Source organism: Carettochelys insculpta, chromosome 16 (genome assembly GCF_033958435.1).
Source record: "Carettochelys insculpta isolate YL-2023 chromosome 16, ASM3395843v1, whole genome shotgun sequence".
Lineage (NCBI taxonomy): Eukaryota > Metazoa > Chordata > Testudines > Carettochelyidae > Carettochelys > Carettochelys insculpta.
Genome location: NC_134152.1, coordinates 5243331 through 5266901, shown reverse-complemented (window position 1 = coordinate 5266901; position 23571 = coordinate 5243331). Strand labels below are relative to the sequence as shown.

The window sequence follows — 23571 nt, the reverse complement described above, 5'->3', positions numbered from 1 at the left end:
CAAAAACAGGCTTTAATTCCTCCACTAGCCAAACCTGCCAAGCCAGAGCTGGCTCCGTAACCAGCTCCTTCTGGACCCAGGCTTGGCAGTGAGCTCCCTCAGGGCTCAGCACCATAGAAGTTGGTCCCACACATTGTTACCCCTAAGGAGCAGCCATGCCGGGGAAGTACAAGTCCAATTTACCCAGATGGTTCCAAAGGCGGCAAACAACACGCTCTCTGGCCTATGACTCACAGCAGTGACTTTACCTCAGCTTTTAGCTTCCTGGTCACCGGTTTGTACGGGTGGGCCGCTGGCAGCTTGTCCCTGCTGGGTCTGTTTCTGGCACCCACCGACGTGGAAACGGCGTTGAGTCACGCTGCAGGTTTGTGGAGGGAGCACACAAAGCTCTCAAAGCTTGGTATAAAAGCTGACTGGTGTGGCAGCTTGAGGCAGACACGGAGGGCCTGTCTCTTGTGGGGCAGTCACCGGCCACCTTTCAGCTGCTGGTTCAGGCCCCAGTGTAATTACACTGTAGAACAGATGCAGTACATTACGCCAGCAGTAAGGGTCCCCATTATCAGAGGGCAAGGCACTCCTGCTCCAGGGCAAGGCACTCCTGCTCCAGGGCCTTCCCTAACACACGGCCTCATGACGCACAGGCATCAAACCCAGGCCCACAGAAGCAGCCATGCCCCAACTCTCATCTTGGTAGCCTGCTGACGCCTGCCAATCCAGGACCTCTGAAGTCTAGCCCCACTTTGAGGTTCTGCCCCTGCCAGCCCTGGTGGAGTCCCAGGGCAGCCCATTGGCCTTCTGGCCCTATTTAAGCCAGTAACTGGAAGCAGAAGCTGTCTGAACAACAGGGATCTATCCTACTCTAACTTGACTTCCTGGTGTCATAAGCCAGCTTGGCTCCTGGGTATCCCATCCTTACCTGTCCTGATTTGTGCTGCCGATTTGTGGTTCCAATCTCCCGGTGTCTTGACTCCTGACTGTGAAACAACTGTGACTACCAGTTCCACATATTCCTGACCTGTACTTGACACACACACCCTGTAACTGGACAGATGAGGGTAGAACAGGAACATCTGACATAGGCTATGTCTACACTACAGCGATCTGTTGACAGGAGTTGCTGTCAGAAGAGAACTTTCGGCAAAACTTCTGTCAACAGATCAGGTCCACACACAAAAGCAGATCAAAAGAGCCATCTGCTCTGTTGACAGAACGGCCAACCGGCAGATCAGCAAACAGGGCTGCCCGGTGAACTGGAAGCCCTGTCTGTTGACAGAGGACCCCCCGGAGCACCTGCACGGCTTTTTTGTTGACACTGTCAACAAATGCATTATTCCTCATCGCACGGAGGCAAAACACTGTCGGCAGAAGTGCCAAGATTTGTCGACAGACTGTCAACAAAACCACATTTTGTGTGGAGAAGCTCCATGACATTTGTCGACAAAACCCCAGCAGACCTAGCCGTAGAGCCTGCTACAAGGATTTGCCACCTAAGAGTTCCCCACCAACACGGCTATCCTCACCTGTCTCATTAGACAATTTTCCAGTGGCCCTACCCTGCCCCTTTCAGAAGTTCCAAGGCCAGGTAAAATACCCCCAGTGCTCCCCTGTTCCTTACTCAGTGCTCCCGACCAGAAGCTGGTATCTGAAATTCTGCTGATTAGGCATTTTGGTTTTATTTAGGAAAGGAATGCTAGTAAGCCATCACTGAACATACCCAGGTGATTATAGCCAGCTTGCTAGATATTCAAAAATCAAAAGACAGTTGTAACTGTGACTTGCCTGAGATCTGGTCCATTACAGATTTTTATTTATTTATTTATTTAATTCTTTGCCCTTGCCAATGTCATGCTGTGATAAACAAATGGATGTTTACAATCCAGATTCAGTTCCATCAGTTCCTGTCAGCAGGCTATAGGTAAAGGTGAACAATGCTGTCGTGATGGTTTGCTTAATGGCCTGGAAATTGAATTGGTGCGTAAACCTAAAGTTTAATCTTGTACATTTAATGGCCAGGCAAGAAGTCACATTAATTTTGATTTTTGCATCACACTTTTTGCAATGTGGAATGATATACAGCTGCTGCCTGTGAATGAATCACCCTGGCCGGAAAAGGACCTGACATTGACTAGCGGAAACTTTCTTGATGACAAGCTTTGCTCCTCTTTGCCTGCTGTGAGCCCTGGGGCAAGGTGTTTTTGTAAATAAAATGAAATTAACCCAACAGCTCAGATTTTGTTCTTTGTATGACTGGGAGGGGGAAAGCAGGAGTGGTGTATGTGAGAATAGGGATAAAAGAGGTCTTTTGCTAGCAGTAGTTTATAATAAAGTCATTGCATCCAGTCTAATCCCTCAGATTAGGGATGCAGAAACTCACGTCTGCTCCAATCCCGTAAAGATTAACAAAACATTTTCTAAATATTGCATTGCGCTGCACACACTATTGCCACCACAAGCCCAGGATTTCACTCAGTTTTGTCTTTACTTGGGAATCTGAGAGCACCGTCCATGAATGGCCTGGGAACCACTTTTTTGGAAAATGGGAATACTGAAGACCTTACAACGTATCAGAAGTCCTCTGACAAATCTATGGTGTGGGGAAGCTGCTGCCATTGTTTTCGTAGCTATAGCCTCAGCTTTTATCAAAGATCAGGGCTCCACATACAGGTGCTGTGCAGATAAAAAAAACAGGGAGAGTCCGGGTAGACCAACCAATTTACTTCAATTATGATTTTTAATTGTAAGAATAAAAAGTTAAGGACTGTGTTATGAACCTGCCTTGTAAGCTGTTTTTCCTGCTTTTCTGGTTTGTAGTGGTGGGGTTGCCATGGTGCCAAGCCAATCAAGGTCTTTAGATATCGAACCTCATTCAAAAAATGGTTTAATGTTGGGCACCGATTGGTTCATGTTCACACTGTTGAATCTTTGGGCTCACGAATTGCATCTAATAAGACATTTTGGCCTTCCTGGGTAGGCCTAGTGGGTTAATACATACTTAGTCCTTTGTGTCAGAGGGCCCACTCCTTGCAGGTGCCCCCTCCACCTGGGTGCTTGGGGAAATCTGCTCTTTCCAGGTCTGAAGGGCAGCATGTTCTGTGGCTGCTCTCTCTCACTTGCTACCACTCAGACCCTGTCTCCTTGTGTCCTGGCCCTCCAGCCAGGTCACTATGTAGCTTCTCAGCTTCCAGGGTGGGAAGGTCTTTCCTTGCTGCCAGTCTTCCCATTCCCTGCCCCTTTGGTGCCACTTCTCCTGCAGCTGGCAGGGGACCTTGGGCCTGCCTTCTCCTCTGGGTTTAAACTCAGGGATCCTCTAGTCAGCCCCAAGGTTTCTTCCTTCCTGGACCTTACTGCCTGTCCCCTGAGCCTTTCCTTACCTTCTGGCTCTCCCTGACTTCTCTGGGCTTGCCAGCCCCACAACTTCTCCTTCCCAGAGAGTAACTGTTGGCTACCTTCTTGTATAGCCCCAAACCTACCTACCTGCTCTACTGAGTGATTGCAGACTAGCTTCCTGGCTTTACAGAAACCCTGCCTGTTCTTTCTCCTCAGTCTTCATTTCCCCATCTTAAAAATAAATTAATCAGGCCATTTGTCCTTCATTAAACTCTTCACCTTAAGTGTGGAGGAACTCACCATCACATCTTATACCTTGACAAGCCACCAAGTGTGTTCTTAAATCTTTACATGTGTTGATCTTGGTGGGAATGAGCATGAAACGCAAACTATTAGTGCCTTTGATTTTTAGTAATAAAATAGGGCTAACAATTGCTTTAAAAATGAGTTCAATAGCACCCTAGAGACTAACACGTTTATTAGGGCATAAACTTTCCTGGGCAGAGCCCACTTCTATCCCTTTGAGAAATGTTTTAAAGTTACCGTCTTTGAGCCTTTAACCTAACAACTATTTTGTTTCTGATGGTTTTTCCTATAAGGTTTGTCATTTCTGTAATTAGTAATAACCTTAATGGTTTAATATAAAGGCATTTTTAAGAAAAATCAAAAGTGGTAAAATGTTAAAGGTTAAGTTGCGAAAGCACATTCTTCCTACAGTCAGATCTTGGGTAGCCCCCACCTCTTGTTAACAAAATGTCTGCTTAATTCAGGGCTTGCTAATGCATGGACTGTAAATTAAGTTTCAAATCTCCTGAAACAGCAAGGGCCAGGACTGTTCCAACACTAAATCTTGTGACCATTATTTTACTTGCAGTTTCTTTGTCGTTGTTGTAGTGTGGGTGGCTTTTATTTTTTATGTAAATATTTGTTATTTCTGTACATGAGAGACTGCATGGTGCTAATGATCCTCATAATTAGCTAAATTATCACAAGCCCACACCGGCCATGTGGTCCTCACAAACGTGTGGTGAAAGTTTGTGAGCATTTTCCCATTCACCTGTTTCACCACCCTTCGGAGAGGCAAACAGCTCACAAATGCAAAAATGTTTCCAAAGAACATCATTTTGTTGCCTACTTTTAAAGGAGGCAACACATGGGTGAAAATGCCATTATTCTCTAAGGCAGTGTCTACACCGGCACAAATCTTTGAAATAGCCATATTTCAAAGATTATTAATGAGGTGCTGAACTGAATATTCAGTGCCTCATTAGCATTAGGACACTTCTGGCCGCAACGCTTCGAAAGTGCCGCTTTTGAAAGCACATGGCTCGGCGCGGCTACCCGGGCTCCTTTTCGAAAGGACCCCGCACCTTTTGAAATCCCCTTATCCCGATCACTGATTGAACTAAGGGGATTTCGAAAGGTGTGGGGTCCTTTCAAAAAGGAGCCCCGTATAGCTGTGCTGAGCTGTGCATTTTCAAAGCGCCATGGCCGGAAGAGTCCTAATACTAATGGGGCGCTGAATATTCAATTCAGCGCCTCATTAGTAATCTTCGAAATATGGCTATTTCAAAGATTTGTTCCCCTGTAGACACAGCCTAAGTAAGCCCATTTAACCAGTTGTGCACAAAATTGTCATGGAGGGTGTAAATGTGCAACTTTGTGTAACTAGCAAAAAGGGGAAAGATTTTTTCCATCATTAATCATTCTACGCAAACAGCTAAAGAAATAATCAGACAGGTATTGTGTATTTATGTAAAAATAACAGCATCTTGCAGTTTGTCTCAGCTACAAATGAAGTAAGTTGTGCTGTGCTTAATTGTTATTTTTGTACCGTCTAATCAAATAAAATTTGTAAATCTCCATTTCGGAATAAGAAATTTGCAAATCTAAAAATAGAGCCAAATGGTATTTTTGTTTTCCATTTTTCTCTGCTAAAAATAAGCAGGATTTTAAAAACTGTAATTTTATGAACCAACAGCTAATCCTTGGGTTACTCACTTCCCTATCATGATTCTATATGGCTTCATTTGGGTTGCCTCTGTACTAGCAAAAACTTTGTCATGGTTCATAGTTGGTGCAACTCCGGTGGGTAGCTGAGGCAAAATCTTTATTATGCTTAGGACTCAGGGATTTGTACAATAATGTCTAAGTTCCATCTACACTAAGCTTCCACCATTGCTACCCTAGTGAGTGGCTATAATCATGAATTCTGGCTATGTGTTTTTCCAGGCTTTGCTGACCACATTGCAAAACCCTGTGACCCAGAACATTAGCCCGTCACCACTGTAACAGTTTAGAACTGTGCAGACAAACTCTGACAGATATTAACCTTAATGCAATCCTGATTCCTCGTACATCCGTGCCACAGCCCTCACCTCCTCATACATTCAAGCAAAAAAGCTGTAAAGTAGCACTTTAAAGACTAACAAAATAATTTGCTCGGTTAGCTTTCATGGGACAGACCCACTTCTTCAGACCATAGCCAGACCAGAACAGACTCAATATTTAAGGCACAGAGAACCAAAAATAGTAATCAAGGTTGACAAATCAGAAAAATATTATCAAGGTGAGCAAAGCAGAGAGTAGAGGGGTGGGGGGGAGTCAAGAATTAGATAAAGCCAAGTATGTGAAAGAGCCCCTATAATGACCCAGAAAATTCACATCCCAGTTCAAACCACGTGTTAATGTGTTGAATTTGAATATAAAAGAGAGTTCATCATCCTCTCTTTCCAAAGTAGAGTGAAAATTCCTCTTCAGTAAGACGCAAACTCTTAAGTCATTAACAGACTGGCCCACTCCATTAAAATGTCAGCTGACCAGTTTGTGGATCAGGAGTGTTTTTATGTCTGTTTTGTGCCCTTTAACTGACATCTTTATGATTTGGACCCATGGTACAGAGGCTCTAGAAGAATTCCACAGAGACTTTAACAATCTACACCCCACCATCAACTTATGCCTCGATTACAGCACGCAAGAGATACATTTCCTGGACACTACAGTACTAATCAAGGATGGCCTGATCAGTACCACACTGTACCGAAAACCTACTGATCGCTATACTTATCTACACCCCTCTAGTTTCCATCCTGCACACGTGACTACATCCATTGTTTATAGTCAAGCTCTTAGGTACAATCGCATTTGCTCTGATCCAACTGACAGAGACCAAAAACTACAAGAACTTTACCAAATATTCATAAACCTGAATTACCCACCAGGAGAAGTAAAAAAACAAATCGACAGGGCCAGACGCATACCCAGAGACCAGCTACTCCAAGATCGGCCCAAAAAAGCCAAGAACAGAACACCACTGGTCATCACCTACAGCCCCCAACTCAGACCACTGCAACAAATTATTAAAGACCTACAACCTATTCTTAATCAGGATGCTACACTCCAGAAGGCCCTGGGTGACATGCCTGTTCTCTCCTACAGACAACCTCCCAACCTCATGAGGATCCTTACTAACAGCCACAGTCTATACCCCAGGAACACCAGTCCTGGAACCTTTCCCTGCAACAAAGCCCACTGCCAGCTTTGTCCACATATCTTCTCTGGAAATACCATCACTGGACCTAACCAGGTTACTCACAGAATCATGGGCACTTTCTCATGCTCCTCTACTAACATCATATATGCCATCATGTGCCAGCAATGCCCAGATGCTTTGTATATTGGACAGATTTCTAACTCCCTTAGACAAAGGGTCAACGGGCACAAAACAGACATCAAAACACTCCAGATCCACAAACCAGTTAGTCAACATTTTAATGGAATGGGGCATTCTGTCAATGACCTCAAGGTATGTGTGTTACTGAAGAGAAATTATCGCACCATTTTAGAAAGAGAAGTGGACAAGCTGACTTTTATATTCAAATTCGGCACATTAACACATGGTTTAAATCGTGATGGGAACTTTCTGAGTCACTATAGGGGCTTGTCTGCACACTTGGCTCAATCTAATTCTTGACCTTCCCCCCCAACCCTCCACTCTCTGATTTGCTCACCTTGATTATCTTTTTCTGATTTGTCCTCCTTGCTTACTGGTTTTGGTTCTCTGTGTCTTAAATATTGAGTCTGTTCTGGTCTGGCCATGGTCTGAAGAAGTGGTTCTGTCCCACGAAAGCTCACCTAATAAACTATTTTGCTAGTCTTTAAAGTGCTACTTGACTGCTTTTTGTTTTGATAGTGTATAGACTAGCACGGCTTACTCTCTGTTACTTTGTCTAAGAGAGTTTGAAGTCTGTCCAATATACAAAGCATCTGGGCATTGTTGGCAAATGATGGCATATATGATGTTAGCTGAGGAACATGAGAATGTGCCTGTGATTCTCTGACGAACCTGGTTAGGTCCAGTGATGGTATTTCCAGAATAGATATGTGGGCAAAGCTGGCAGTGGGCTTTGCTGCAAGGAAAAGTCCCAGGACTGGTGTTCCTGCAGTATAAACTGTGGCTGTTGGTGAGAATCCTCATAAGGTTGGGAGGTTGTCTGTAGGAGAGAACTGGCCTGTCACCTAGGGCTTTCTGGAGCGTGGCATCCTGATTAAGGATTGGTTGTAGGTCTTTAATAATGAGTAGTAGTGGTTTGAGTTGGGGGCTGTAGGTAATGACCAGTGGTGTTCTGTTCTTGGCTTTTTTGGGCCTATCTTGGAGTAGCTGGTCTCTGGGTATTCATCTGGCCTTGTCGATTTGTTTTTTTTATTTCTCCTGGCGTGTAATTCAGGTTTATGAATATTTATGAATATGAATATTTCCAAATATGCTTTGTATATTGGACAGACTTCAAACTCTCTTTGACAAAGAGTTAATGAGCACAAAACAGACATAAAAACACTCCTGACCCACAAACCCATCAGCCGACATTTTAATGGAGTAGGCCATTCTATTTTTGGTTCTCTATGCCTTAAATATTGAGTCTGTTCTGTTATGGCTATGGTCTGAAGAAGTGGGTCTGTCCCACAAAAGCTCACCTAATAAATTATTTTGTTAGTCTTTAAAGTGCTACTTTACTGCTTTTTTGTTTTGATAGTATATAGACCAGCACAGCTTTCTCTCCGTTACTCCTCATGCATCTCTGCCTCAGTCCTCACCTCCAATACTGCAAATCTACTCCAGTCCTGATTGTCAGCACTCCTTTTTGTTGCCATGAGAGGTCTTGAGCAAAATGGGCCAAGAATGGGAAATTTTACATGTGCTTTATAAGGTGGACAAATGCCTTCCAGGAGCTGAGAGGAGACTTCCATTTATAGTGTTCCTAGTCAGAGTCTTAAAGCCACTCTGATGAAGTGGCTTTTATCTCCTGGATGCTACACAGACCTTTTACCTTTTATCTCCTGGGTGCTACGTTCAGCCTTTTTCATGGTAATAGTCAGAGCACCAATATTGTCATCTCATTCGCCCATCACAAGCCGGTCCCGGAGCTTGTGGGTTAGTTTCACAGGTGCCGGAGTGCCTGGGGAGGGGACCTGCAGGAACACTCAGATCACAGTGCATTACCTCTTAACCAAGCTAGATGTATTTAGTACTTGTGCATAAAAGCCAAATAGAATAGAATAGAATTTTAATGATCTTGAAATAGAGTTATAAATCTATTTTATATAGAGAGGAGGTAAAATGTTGTTTTTGTTTTAAATACAAAATGTTATATAGTTGCAATAGCAATATACAGAAATCTGGGGAAGCACATTCATTTCACTTGTGTTTCATAACTCAGCAAAACAACTTCGACCAAAACAAATACTAAAATACATTTTTATAAGCAAATATACAAGCTATCAGAGTCTCAGATAATCTTTATGTAGCCTAGAACTGGCAGCAATGAATTTGGTGGCTGTATCAGGAACTGCAGCGGTAGATCTCTGCTTCATGTCTAAAAATAGCATGTTGTGAAAAGAAATGTATCTTATGGTATTGCAGCGTCTCTCCTTCACAGTGAAAACTGGGAACTCTAACTGGGATAAAGAAGAGTCTTTTCTATGGAGAAAGATATATAGGTTATAATGAGTTACAAGTTTTAGGTGACAATGACACACAACTGCATCCTTCAATGCAGTCAATTTTTTCACCACCTTTTTGGTTGCATAACACCACAATTACTGTACAATGTATCTGGAGATTTCAGCTGTAGATCCAGAAATATAATCCAATCATATATGAAACACAAGTTACCTACCAGTGGGAAAGCACTTAGTTTGTCAGGATGTGTGCAATATGCTGACAATAGATGACAATGAAAATAGACCTGTGTGAGGCAGTGTATGGCATGTGTTGCTACAGACTATTTGTACACAATGTAACATAGAGCAGTGCGTGTGTGTAAAATACAAGAGGAGAGAACTGGTTTTGCAGCAGGGTTATGAAGGATGTGTGAGGGGGTTATGGTCCAGTTATTTTTACAATAGTGAAATTAATGCAAATTTTGTCATTTTTTTTCAAATCCTTTCAATGAAAAATGAGAACTGAGCAGTTTGCTGAAATTTGACTGCTCATGAATGGATGAAATCCCTGCTTCCTGACTGGAATTTTTTAAAGGCAACTTCCACACCATCATTGATACCTCTGTTTGTTGGAAGAACGGGGGAAAAGGAGCTTCCACAGGCATCAAAAGCAAAGTTTCTTGACTCTACAGCACTACTACATAGTGTCTTGGGGAAGCTGATGGAAGATTCGCTAGTTAATAGAATGAAAATGCAAATAGTATAGGTGCTGACATAACAGGAAACACTGTCACTGAATAATTAAAATTTCATTTCTAAACAGCCTCCTCCATCAAACAAAGCTTCCCATCTTTAGACTGTCAAGATCTCAGGCATTTGGATGATGGCTTGGGAGTGCCAAGTGACAAAGATCTGCCATGTGGCTGATTTGCCTTCAGAAGTGCCAGATGGTAGGCATCTCAGCTGGGTGGGTTTGGGATGTCCAGTTCATAACCCCTCAGTGTCTTTTCCTCCTCAGCACTCCTTTGTCACTTATGCAGGTTTTAGGCCGTAAAGCTGTTGGGACAGAAAAGTATGTTGTTTTAAGAACAATATTACACACTGATAATGAAGTCACAAGTTACACTGGGAGAGAAGAATCAGCTCCCTTTTCCACACCACATAGAAACCTACCCTCTTCCTCCTCCCAGAGCCCCAAAGAATGAGAACTCCCTCCTCTACCAGAGTGAGGAACAATTAACAGCAGATCAAACTCCTTAGAGAATGGATGGATTCACCAGCCCTTGAGATCTTCAGTCCAACTTAGATTGCCTTTCTAGGGACATGGACTAGGCTACTGTTTCCCACCGCTCTGACTGGCTGAGAACAGCAAACTGCCTGAGCTCTGGAGCAGGGGAGAGGTAGATAAAGTCAACCGCGCTGTGGCGGTGCTGTTGGTACAGGGTGGGGGCTTGGCTCCCATGGGGCCAGGAATGGCAGGGGCTGGGCAGGAGGCTTGCCTTGCTTAGCGCTAGGTTCACCCACTGCCCATGACTGGATTCACTTCTATTGGTGAGAGAGTGAAACTTTTCAGCTTACACACAGCTCTTCTTCACCCTTCCAGCCAGACACACTGGATTGATGGCTTATTACAACAATCTATAACCCATTATAACAACTTCCTCAGCTGCTCCTCCCCTCTTCTTCTCAAGACTACAAGGGTGTAAACGGGTCATTTAATCTTGAATGATCCCTTGAAATGTGGGTTAGCGACTTATGCTAAACAATCTGCTGAGTCTTGTATCTAGCTGTGACACTCTGAGAGCAGGTCTACATTTAAAATTCTGCGCTTCTGCCTTCAGAACAGACCTGGAATCAAGTGCCATGAATCTTCATATTTGGTACGGTAGCACAATTGAGTATTTCTCAGTAATGTCTACAAAAAACTGCCAACTTGTTTGCTATTTATTATTACGATTATTAGATTCAGGCTGATTGACTGTTTCCCCAAGAACTGCGGATGGAAATAAAAACACTGTCTTGATGGCAGGGATCAAAACCAACCATCTCTGTGATGAATGCATGTCTTTCAAAGCTGATTAAAAACCCCAAGAGATGAGCCAGTACTGAGGAGTATCATTACTGTAATGCCTTCCTTAAGTTGAGAACATTAATAGCCAGTCATATTTGAACAAGAGCAGTTACACGCCTCTTTGGGAACCAACTTTGGACATGCACAACCTCACCGAGTTTCACCTTATCATGAAACAGCTCCTTTTCTTGGGCTCTATTATGAAGAAGCATGAGCTACATTGCATTTGACAGATTTCTTTGATCCACAGCAGTCCTTTTTCAGCTGGGATTACAAAGCACAGAGTGTGCCGACCATGAGAAGGGATGACCTGCTAGTAGCAGACTATCGTAAGATGACTATCAGCAGCTCTTGATACCATTGACCATGGAGCATTTTTGACTCACCTGCAGGACTTCAGAAGGGTGGACAAGGAGGACTTTCAGCAAGATTGCTACTCCATCTCTGAGAGTTTCTTGAGGCCTGTGCTGCCCATTTGCTTTCTTTCCCTCAGGGCTTCCACACAGCTAATTCAAGTTCATGAATATGAGGTAAAATTCTAGCAAAGGTAAGGCAATCTGTAGTTTTCACAAGTTAGCAGGTCGAGTTACAGAATGGGTTTTCCCAACATTTTTAACTCAACCCGCTGTGAAAACAAGCTGCCTAGTCTGCTATGAGCAGGCATCATCTGCATTCATAGTGCTGGGGGTCCTTCCACTCAGCAAGTATGTTGGAAGTGGGCCATGAGGGGTCTAGAGAGGTGAACAAAGGCTCACTTTTTACAACTGGGAAGGAGCTAGAGAGGTGGCAAAGTGAGGAGGGAAAGGGGCTTCTTTATGTGACTTGAGAGAGAAGATCAGATAAGTCTTTTCACCTCTTATCCCTCAAGCTTTAATTTGTGAGCAGAGCTGTCTTTAGAACTGTGAGAATTCAAGGCTGTAGTTACATTAAGCCAGGAGAGGAGATGTCCTACTGCCCTGTGGCAGGGCTGAGGCCCAGACTAAGGGGTCCTGCTGTTATGCTGGTGCACAAGAAACTTCAACTAGCAGGTCTGCCCTTATAGCACAGGACATTTGGAGAAGGGGGATACATTTACTGGAGGTTCCCCATTTCCTACATACGTGATGACCGTATATCAACAGAAAATAAGTCGGTTATTAATTCTGTGCCTGTAGATAGTGGGGAAAATGTTCTGATAAAAAAAAAATTGGACTTACCTGGGTCAGCAGCAACCTGCTTCTTTTTGGAATTTGTGACAATTTGATTTTCGTTCATCATTCGTACATCCTGATCTTCGACATGATTGCTGCCAAGATGAAAAACAGACTAATAGCAGGGAGAATCAACAGTCCATTGACACCTTTGCAGCTATGAGAAATGCTGTGCGATACATTACCTAATCCACTGTGAGGCTGCACCACTGACACTACTGCCTTTTGGGGGTCACAGTCCAGAAGGGTGGGGCTTCCCCCTTCTGTGTCCTACAGTAATAAACCTAAAAATGTAAAGTTATTCCTTCCAATTGTATTGGTTGGAAGGGGAGCTCTCAAACTTACAGTACAACTTCAACTACCATATCAAGTCTGCAGCCTACTCAACCTTCTCCTTGTGCAAAATCTGACCACCCAAACCATATCTGCTTTAAAAATCAACTTCATTAAACTGGTGCAAACCTGTGTAGACTAGTGATTCCTGCATTAGGTCCTTAACTTCTGGTTATGCTAAAAATATCTCCTAGAAACACATCAGTTTTTGATTTAAAGACTTCACGCAACAAAGAATCCAACCTGAGGTAAATTGGTCCAGTGTTACCAAATTACCTTCACTGTTACATTCTTTTTCTTTCCAGCTCAAATGCGTCCATGTGCGAGTAGTTATTTAAAAGTTGATTTTAGTTAAACCAATGTAGCATTTTTGTGTGTAGACTGCAGACAGACAGTCTGGTCCTTTATAAGCAGGAATCAATAGCTTCAAAAACCTAATGAAATTTAAATCCTACTAAATACAGAAAAATGTCAACTGGATACTTAGTCAAATTTCAACAATAACATCAGTAAGGGAGATTATAGAACAGATATGTCTTGAATGATTAATGACTACTGATTCTTTCTGTCCCTAAAAAAATTAAGCTATGTCCACATTTGCCAGTTTTAGTACAAAAATTCAAGTTTTGTGGGAAAAAAAATCACACTGGTATCTTCACTGGAAATCCATATTTTGCATTGAAACTGGGGAAATTCATTCAAAAAATGAAGCCACCCCAACGAGAGCCTTTTTGCACTGATGGTTTTGCACTGATGTGCCAGTGAAGACTCTTGATAGCTTTTATCCACCTAATTGCCCTCCACAGCTGTCCCACAATGCACAGCAGGAGTGGCCACTCTTTGAAACCCAGCAGTCCTGCCTCCCTCATCCCCTCCCCTGCTTAGCTCTCTCTGAGGGTCAGTCCATCACTGCTTCAGGACACAAAAGAAACCATTGTTATGGAATGCTCCTGCTGCCTCCCACAATATGAACAGAAAAATGCAGACAGACTGTGCTGGGCAGAGTCCAGGAGGGAGGTGGGGGTTGAGGTTGGGGTCTTCCCCTTCTTCTGCCTTAGGACTGCTGGCAGCTGTCACACACACATATCCACCCCGGTCACAATAATGATTTGCAATGTGTTCCAGAGCAGTGCAGAGAGGGACAGCTACCACAGCTTGCTCCTCTCATCAGTGATGGAAGTGCTACAAACGTAGACATGCGCTGACACCTGTGGAAAACTATATGAACGCAAACCAGTGCTTTTCTATCATTGACAAAACCATGACAAAAAAAAACACCTCTGCAAGTGTGATGTGGGCTTAGAAAAGCTATCCACTTAGATTTTCTGAAAACAGGATCCATTCAGCAAGTGAAGACAATCAGAAAACGATTCACATCATATGAGACACTTTGGGTAAGTCTGTGCTTGCCAGGAGAACAGCTTGGTCAGGGTTGATCTTTTGGGGTTTGATTTTATGCACCTAGTGCAGACATGTGGAATCAAATAATCAGGGCTTGACAGTCGACCCTGATACTCCTCATTATTGTGAGGAGTAAGGGAGGTTGATGGGAGAGTGAGGATACCCCTCTGAAACCACACCCCCACTCATGCATCTGATGAGGTGGCTATTTGCCCATGAAAGCTTATGCTCCAAAATATGTTAGTCTATAACGTGCCACAAGACTTCTTGTTGTTCTTGAAGCTACAGATTAACACAGCTACCTCTCTGATACTGATGGCCAGATAAGTTATTCTAGATACACTGATTACAGCTACACTACTGCCATAGCTGGAATTGAATATCTAGGATCCACTTTTGAGTCTAATGTAGACCTGGCCTTTGTCTAAGGACCCACAGATCAAACAAGGTTGGAAGTTCTTCCAAAGAACAGAAACTAAAAGAGCTAAATGGGAGTACTGTTAATCATCTAGGCCAGACTCTCTCATGCTCTGCATATGAATAAAACCTCTTTCTCCCTTGCAATCAACCTAAAAAGAACTCCATGTTACATGCAAGAGTCAAACCTTTCTATCCTATGCAAAGTGGCCCATTGCACATTGTAAGTAGATTAAGAGATGAATGGGGAACTGCAAATCAAGCAAATTACAAATGATTAGCTCTAGACCAAAAGTCAAATGGGGCACGTGGCAGCCCTCCCCTTATTTTATGAAAGCTGGCTTATGACTATGAATACAGACAACTCGAAAATGCATTACACAAAATACCTCATACGTTTAAATCAAAATATCAATTTTAATGTTACTATATAAGAATTCAAATATTGCCACACTCGTGGCTGTCATTTTTGCATATTCATCACATTTCTTTCCCTCTAAATAAATTCCCTTCCCCTCCCCCAGAGCCAGGCACCTCCAGCACCCTGTTCTAATTCAATACCAGCGACTCACCAGAGCCACCGGGTCCGCCACCGCCATGTGCTTCTCCCACCAAGCAGTGGGGCGCATGTGTGGAGAGGGCGGACAGCACTCCCTGCATGCAGCTTTCAGTACAAGCTGCTTTCAAAGGCTCCAAGAGCTTCATGCAGCTTGAGAACCATAGTCACCACAATGTGGTTTCCTATTTGTCACATTTGGGCTACGTCTACACGTGCAGCCAACATCGAAATAGTCTATTTTGATGAATAACGTCTACACGTCCTCCAGGGCCGGCAACGTCGATGTTCAACTTCGACGTTGCTCAGCCCAACATCGAAATAGGCGCAGCGAGGGAACGTCTACACGTCAAAGTAGCACACATCGAAATAGGGATGCCAGGCACAGCTGCAGACAGGGTCACAGGGCGGACTCAACAGCCAGCCGCTCCCTTAAAGGGCCCCTCCCAGACACAGTTGCACTAAACAACACAAGATACACAGAGCTGACAACTGGTTGCAGACCCTGTGCCTGCAGCATAGATCCCCAGCTGCCGCAGAAGCAGCCAGAAGCCCTGGGCTAAGGGCTGCTGCCCACGGTGACCATAGAGCCCCGCAGGGGCTGGAGAGAGAGCATCTCTCAACCCCCCAGCTGATGGCAGCCATGGAGGACCCAGCAATTTCGACGTTGCGGGACGCGGATTGTCTACACGGTCCCTACTTCGACGTTGAACGTCGAAGTAGGGCGCTATTCCTATCTCCTCATGAGGTTAGCGACTTCGACATCTCGCCGCCTAACGTCGAAGTTAACTTCGAAATAGCGCCCGACGCGTGTAGACGCAACGGGCGCTATTTCGAAGTTGGTGCCGCTACTTCGAAGTAGCGTGCACGTGTAGACGCAGCTTTGGTGAGTGGTGAATGTATTGGATGCCCCCAGTCTAATCCCTTTTTTGAACCCTGTTAAGGGTCTGGCCTCAAACGACACATATGGCAAGGAGTTCAACAAGTTAATTGTGTGCTCAATGGGAAACTATTTCCTTCTGTAAGTTTTCAGACTGTCACTATTCAATCTCACTGTCATAGTGTGTCAATCCATTCTCCTTTAACCTTTGTTTTACTGTGTTGATTTGCAGAAACCATGCTGGCAGACCTTATTATATCATTGCCTTCTAACTATATTCTTACATATAACTTTAGCCAATTTATCTTGCACAGATATAAGGTTGACTGGCCAATAGTTCCTCAGATCAACACTAATTTTTTATTTATACGTGCAACATTTAATACCCACTAATTCTCTGGTTGAGAGCTGACGTTTATGAAAGACTGCACAATTTTGCTATCAGTTAAGTCAGAGCTTTCTTAAGTTCATATAGAGCTCCTGAGTGAATTCCATGTGGGTCTGATGACTTATGGGTTTTAATCTGTATCAGCATCTCTTATTTTTAAACATCACTCTGAGAACACCTCAGCTCCACTACCAGTAAAGAGCATCCCCCCAACCCTGCCTGGGGAAGATCATTACAGTGGTCCCTATATCAGCTTTAATTGCTTCATTTGACTAGAACGATCCAGCAGACCCACCATAAGCACTGCAGATTTCCTGCTAACGACAGATAATATTTTACTATTTGTATGATGGGCATGGAGCTGCTCCTGTAGTAACGGAGGAATAGCAGGTGTTGATTTGGTATCTTTAGTGCATGAAAATATTGGGTTAGTTTAATAGGCTGCTGTAAGGAAATGCAGGTAAGAAGAAAATAATAGCTTGAGATAAGCCACTCCATGGTAAATCTTTGAGGGTTACAAGACAATGGCTGAGTCATTGGGTCTGAGAACACTGCCTTAACCTCTTGAAGCTGTGGTAGAGATAAAAGAGCTCTTTCTCTTCAGAGATGAGGTAATTATGTGGTAACTGGAAAGGACAAAAAGATTCAGGCCAAGGCCACATGAAGGGGTAGTAAGCCTTAGGTATGACAGACATATGCAGTCAGTTTTTTATTTTAAAATCAATTTCCCTCCTATTATGCTTTGTTCCTACTGTGAAAATAAACAAGACTATCTGGTCATTTTATTTACCATTGGTCAGAGGCTCCCACAGGGCAAGAACTGAAGATGCTGAACCCAGTTGGACCTGCCAGGTAAGCATGGTTGATAACACAGAATACTGCAGCCCATGGCCCTATCAGTAAGAGAACTGTGAAGTTCCACTACTAGAGAGGTAAAGACATGAGGCCTGACACTTGAGCAAGTGCACTCAGGGACACCACAAGAGAGCACAGTTCAGTGAACCCTATAACATGAGATTTTTTTTTTTTTAATAGTTAACTATTTGCTCTTTGAAATATATCTCAGCCCTACTAATTTCTCTCTTACATTTTCCTGCTACAATTTATGCGTCTTTTTATTGACTTCACAAAAGTTGATATTTGAGATTTTGAAAAAAATCGCTGAATACCTTCTGGAACCTTATTAGTTAGCCAGGCTGGTTACTGCTTACCTTCCTGGTAAGTTTTGCTCCAGGGTATGCACATTACGTGAGAGTCTAGTATGGTTTCCTTAAGTATAGTTAATGCCAAATCTAAGGATTTTATTTATTTTTACTTTTGACATTAACATCCTCATTTTCTCAAACTCTTCTCTTCCAAAATTTCACCTCACTGGGTTGGCATCTGATAGTCTGAATATAATATACAGCACAATTGTTTTCAGTGCCAGTCAGTACATAATACTGGAATTCTACAGTAACGCAGAAGTTGCTGACTTTAACTATGGGAAACAAAATTATACAAACAGGTTTCTGTATTAAAATCAAAGCCCCGCACATACCTAATAACTCTATTCTTCTCTTGCTGGCAAATCCTCTCATCATCTGTAAAGAGAATGGTATGATACGGGACCATGGGATCACAGGTGGGCAGGATCCCATGCACCATATGGCTCACCATGTCTAGAATTCCATTGTACACAAGCAAATCATCTACAAGAAGCTGGAAACACAAAACAATCAATTTGCTGAAGCAACAGAACAGTTTATATTATTATTCATGAAGACGCTTCTGGAAAGTGTGTCTGAATGAAACGTCAGTGCTGTCAGATCTATGGAAGTTGCACTGTTTGTTCCACAGGCATTGCTCAATGGTTCAGCTGCTTCTCTGTGTCAAACATTTTCCATCTCTCTCTGCCTGGTGCTTTCTCACTCTCTGTCTCCTGGCAGATTAGTTTCTAATAAAATATATGAGCAAGCAAAGAAGAACTGACTATACTCTATTACAGAAATTTGATTCTGTTATTCTGCATTTTATTAATGGTAGTGAGTCATGGTTTTAAAAACTTAAGACATTTATGTTGAAGTTGCACATAAGACGAGTGAATCACACTGTGATAAATTATGAGGGTGAAACAAAAAAAAAAAGAAATTAGGGTAAACTGACCTATCAAAACTGCTTACAAATAAGTACTTACACCAAATTCTCTCACTCCCCTTTGGGGAGTTTTTGCATAATTCCACAGTTTGATCATTGACACGGTAGTGGGCAGGTCAAAAATAACATAAACCCTGTTCACCTGTCAGAGAAAAAAATTGATTTAATTTTCAGTAAAACATAACAAACCCCAAATGAAGGCGTGCGAACATAAAGCATGACAAATGTGCAGAACAAGACCCAAAGGTTTGTATTAAACGAGCAGAGCTAGAAAGCTGAAAAATGATATGAAAGTGTTTAATGAATTCAACTGTCACCTCTGTGCCAATGATCCTCATCCTGTCTCTCAAACATATCCTCTTGGATGTCTAGCCATCAGCTTAAGCTCCTCCTTCTTCACCCAAAGCCTTTCCCTCCCTCTCCTCTCAGAGTTACTATGGCTAGCGCCACATATTTGCCTCTCTCTCCTGCCTGGAAGCAGGAGGCCATTTTTCACGCAGGTCTTGCTCTAGTCTCACTAATTCAGGTCAGTCGAAATCTTACTGTTTTTTCCTGCACGCCATCTCCAAGACCAATCTTGCCATCCACACAGCTAAAAACACTCACGTAGGCCCTCATCATCTCACATCTTGACTACTGTAATATCCTCTTCCAGCCTCATCATTCCACCCACGTCCCTCCTCTCTGTACTCCTCTGCACTGCTCTCCACACCTTTCTTGTCCTCTCCTCCCCTCCTCAGCCTCTGGTCATTGCATCAAAAACAAATTACAGATCTTGGTGGCCTCTCCCCATTTACCTGTCACCTCTGATATATTATCAAGATAACGATTCTCACCTCTGCATGCTCAACAATGTCTCCTCCATAACCCCCTTGTTACAGTTGCCAACAAGCCCATTGGTGCAGTGTCCCATGTTGCCTCTCATACCCAGCAGCTGCCCCTCACAAGATTTGCAAAGCTACCTCATTGTCCTCTTTCAGATCACTCCTTTCAGCTCTCCTTTGCCCTGAGGCCTACAAAAAACTTAACATGGTTGGCTCCTTTGCTTCCTTGTGCTCTCTGTTGGCTGCATGCCTGTTGTCTCATTTCATACTCAGACTGTAAGCTCTGAGGGCTAGGGACTGTCCCTGTGTTCTGTGTGTACAGCATCTAGCACCACAGGGTACTGATCCAGGCCTGGGGCCTTGTCAGTGCTATTGTAATTCAGGTAAGTAAAGCACTAAAGAATCAGTACCGTGTTAGTCTGTAGCTTAAGAAAAACAAGCAGTCTTGTAGCACCTTAGAAATTAACATATTTATTTGTTAGGTAATAAATAATAAATAAAAAGAATAAAGACTAAAAGATCAGTGGATATTCTCTGATTATATTTAAGAGATGGTGGTGTCATACCTCAGAGGTCTTAGCTTGGGATTTAAGATGCTTTTTAAGGCAGCTGTTAAGTATATAGTACTAAGTCTGGCTTCTGTAACTTCAGGTTGTAAGATGCTGATACTGAGCTTTTCATTTTCTAGATCCACCTGAAGTATAGATCTGAGAGGAGATTAATGGTGGCATTTTATATACTGGCTCAGCTTTCTAATTTACCTGTGAGCTCAGGGGACTAATTCTGCTACAGCTGCACAGTCTGAGATTGGGAGTACTCCACACAGAAGCCAATAGACTAGGTTCCTGGAGGTAGTTGAGATTGGCTTTTCAGCCACTTTTACATTGCCTTGATTCTTGACCTGACTCTGCCTGGCACAGGTTAATACAGTAGACCGCCAAGATACGCAAACTCGACTTGCGCATTTCTCGTTTTCATGCACTTTGAGGGGGACCCTGGGGCAGCTCCAGCCACGGGGAGCTGCTGGGTGGGGAATCCCTAGGCATTAAGGGCAATGGGAGGTGGCAGAGCACTGAGGTCCACCAGCTCCAGCCCCAGAGAGTCACTGCTGGCTGGCTCTCAGCCCCCTTTGCTACCCGGGATTCCCCCAGCCCCAACAGTTCCTTGGGGGTTGGAGCCTGCATGCTGGGGAAGCCAGGGGGCGGACTGCTGCACCTGCTGCCTGACTTCACTCAGCTGGGGGAGCCAGGACTGGACCGGCTCCCCTCCATTTGCAGGAGGCAGGAAACTGACCAGTGCTGCTGCACCCATCAGTTTCCTGGCTCCCATGATTGGGTGGGCAGCTGGGAGCCCAGTGCAGCCAGGACTGGGGGACCTGAAGGCAGCAGGACCCCTCTCCCAACCTGGTCCCAACTTATCTGAAATCTGACTTACGCATGGTTACCCAGGAATGCAACTTACATGCACATCAGGGTCTATTGTACAATATCTGATCTGTTTGGCAGCTGAGAAAAGCCAAAAGCGCACGCCAGGTAAGTGCCCCCTGTTCCCATCCCAGCATAGAGTTTGCTTTGTGATAGCAAATTTCCTATTTAATCTGAATGTAACTATCTATTTAACTATTATTAAAACAGCTATCAGAGATGGAGAAATGAATCATTCTGACCAAACAAGTATCTATCATGCCCCAAGACAGAATTGCTCAGTCTGATTAAATACAAGGAGTAAAGGGAAAAGGAAGATTATTTAACAAGCGTTTGCTGACTGTAATGCAGATCTCCAGTTAAAGAGGAAGGAGTACGTTCACTTTGGTGGGTCCCTGGATCAGTTCTGGTCATTAAGCGGCATGTGGAGTCCAAAGATTTGGTTCATCATTCCAACTGATTTCATTACAGAAATTGCCCTTTTAACACCTTGCAGGCTCAGCTTGCTTCCTCTTCTGGACACTGACCGCCTTCCAAAGTAGAGGAAAAAGTTTTGTGGCTGTTTTGCTAACTCCCAGTTACGAGGGAGCTTAGCAAGAGTCAACAGCTACAGGGTGAGGGCTGAGGAGATTTAAATAAACAGAGACTGAAGCACTACTCTCCCAAATCAGTAGTCAGACTGGCATCTCAATGGAGAGAGGAATGCCGCATTCAGGCATGGCTCAAACGCTTCACGTATTACCACAGTGAAAGCAGTGTGGAGGGTTGGCATTGAGGTAACCATCCAGTCGCTCCTCTCACTCTAAGTCCCCCTCAATGGCTGCTCGTGCCCAAAACAAATGGTGAAGGTCCAGTCACTTTGCTCCCTTTCTTTTCCTGCTCCTTTCCCTCCCTCCCAACGACGACACAGGTGAAAGGTCCCACCTTAGCTCCCTGCCCTGCTCTCCAAAAAAAGGCTGGTGCTTCAGCCACACAGCTCCCACTGTCAGACCATGACAAGCCAAAGGCCATCCCTCCCTGAGCTCCTCAATGTCCTTACCAGGGTCCTATGCTGAATGAGAGGCCCAACCCATCACTGCTGGACTGCTAACCACCCCTATTCCTCTTCCTGCCCATTTGCCACTTCTTCTCCTCTTTAAATATCCCACAGCCACAACACTTAAGCTGCGCTGGAGGAAGGTGTGGAGCTGTGGACTGAGGCTGTGCTTGGATACTTTGGGGCTAACCTTTAGCCTCAAAGAGAACTGAAAAGGCAGCCTGTGAACATATGCTGTCCTTTGCACTGTTCAGTGCTTTCACTGGAAAACGGAGCTGTCACTGGAGCTACCACTTCCACCAACCTATTCCTCCCCAGACAGCTGCTACGAAGGGGCTAAATGTCAGCAGCCCCACCCACCTGCTCTCCATGGAGCTGCAGTAGGAAAGAAAGGGGAGAAAGGGTATTTGGTTCACCCAAAATTCTAAAAAGGGGATGATTTAACTGGTGGAGCTCAATCCCTACGAAGTCACTACTGGTCTTTCCGGCCTTGGCAGTATGCCCAATAACAAAAAAAAGAGCTCAGTCCATTTCTATAGCCTGTCAGTAATTACGATTTTCCCCGTGGACATTTCCACAAAGAGCCAGATGATTCTGAAGAGCTTGGTGTGTTTACCATTCATTTATTTATTGTAGTGCCCATTGTATACTAGCCATCAAGGATAGTCCCTCCTCTGAAGAGCTCACAATCTGGGAGGGGGCAGGCAAGCAGACAGATTAGAGGGAAGATGAACATTAGGCAATTTATATTCAAATCTATTTGAGTCATTGTAGCTAAGAGGGTTTAAATGGGACTTTAGTGATGCGAAGGCCTTGAGCTTGGCGGTGAATGTCACTCACAGAGCAGAGCAAGTGAATACACTTTCCGCAGTAATATACGCAAACTTCCGGATTCTTTGGGGGTGGGTGGATGGGGGTGTGTGTGTGTGTGTGTGTGTGTGTGGTGGGGGTGGTACGGGAACTGTAGAGGTCTATCTGCTCAGCCCCAGGCAAACCTTTGCAGAGTTCTTGGAAATAAAGCTGTGGAAAGAAAAATATTAAAATTCTGTTGCATATCCAGATATTTCCTATAAAGCTTATTGAAATAAGAAGGCACAGAAGCTGGATATTTGCAGACATCCAAGGCAAAATCCTTAAGGCCTTTAAGAACAGATATGGGTACCTTCTTCTTTCCTCAGATTGGAAAACACTGAATAATGTATATGATTTCCTGGGAACTCCAGCCACAGGAATCTCTCAGGGGAAAGAAGAGGAGCAGGGGCAGGGCCTCATGGTGAGGCAGGAGTAAGACCCGCCTTGGCCCCCACTCACTGGAAAGAGCCCGGCACCATTTCTGAGTTGCAGGCTGCACAGAGTGACACTGCAGGGACTTCAGGACAAATGCTATCCTGGAATCATTCAGTCTGAGACCAGGACTTGCACTCTGCATTCCAGGACTGTCCCACCCCACCATGTAGTCAAGGCCTAAATTTTCCAACACCATAGCCAACATCAGATCTCCTAGATCTCCCTCATGTTGGACTATTTTTGGAAACTTTCAACCTGTGCAGTTCAGAACAGTTATGCTGAGAAATGTAAATGTCCATGATACAGTTGTGCAAAATGATTTACCCCCAAAAATTACACATAGGCCAGAACTAGTTAAGGA

The 23571-nt window shown here is 44.0% G+C and overlaps 1 protein-coding gene across 3 annotated transcripts in view; it reads right to left on the bottom strand.

The window, feature by feature from the left end:
• Positions 1 to 8906: 8906 nt before the first annotated feature.
• Positions 8907 to 23571, bottom strand: part of KATNIP (katanin interacting protein) — a 119792-nt gene continuing 105127 nt past the window's right edge. For 2 of the 3 annotated variants that reach the window (XM_075010939.1, XM_075010940.1), the window contains exons 24-27: positions 18680 to 18781; positions 18044 to 18204; positions 12535 to 12623; positions 8907 to 10323 (exon numbers count right to left, since the gene is read on the bottom strand). In XM_075010939.1, coding sequence (XP_074867040.1) covers positions 10265 to 10323; positions 12535 to 12623; positions 18044 to 18204; positions 18680 to 18781 — 411 coding nt within the window. In that variant the 3' untranslated portion in view covers positions 8907 to 10264. Of the gene's footprint in view, positions 10324 to 12534; positions 12624 to 18043; positions 18205 to 18679; positions 18782 to 23571 lie in introns of those variants that run through there. The other variant, XM_075010941.1, reaches the window with a different exon arrangement.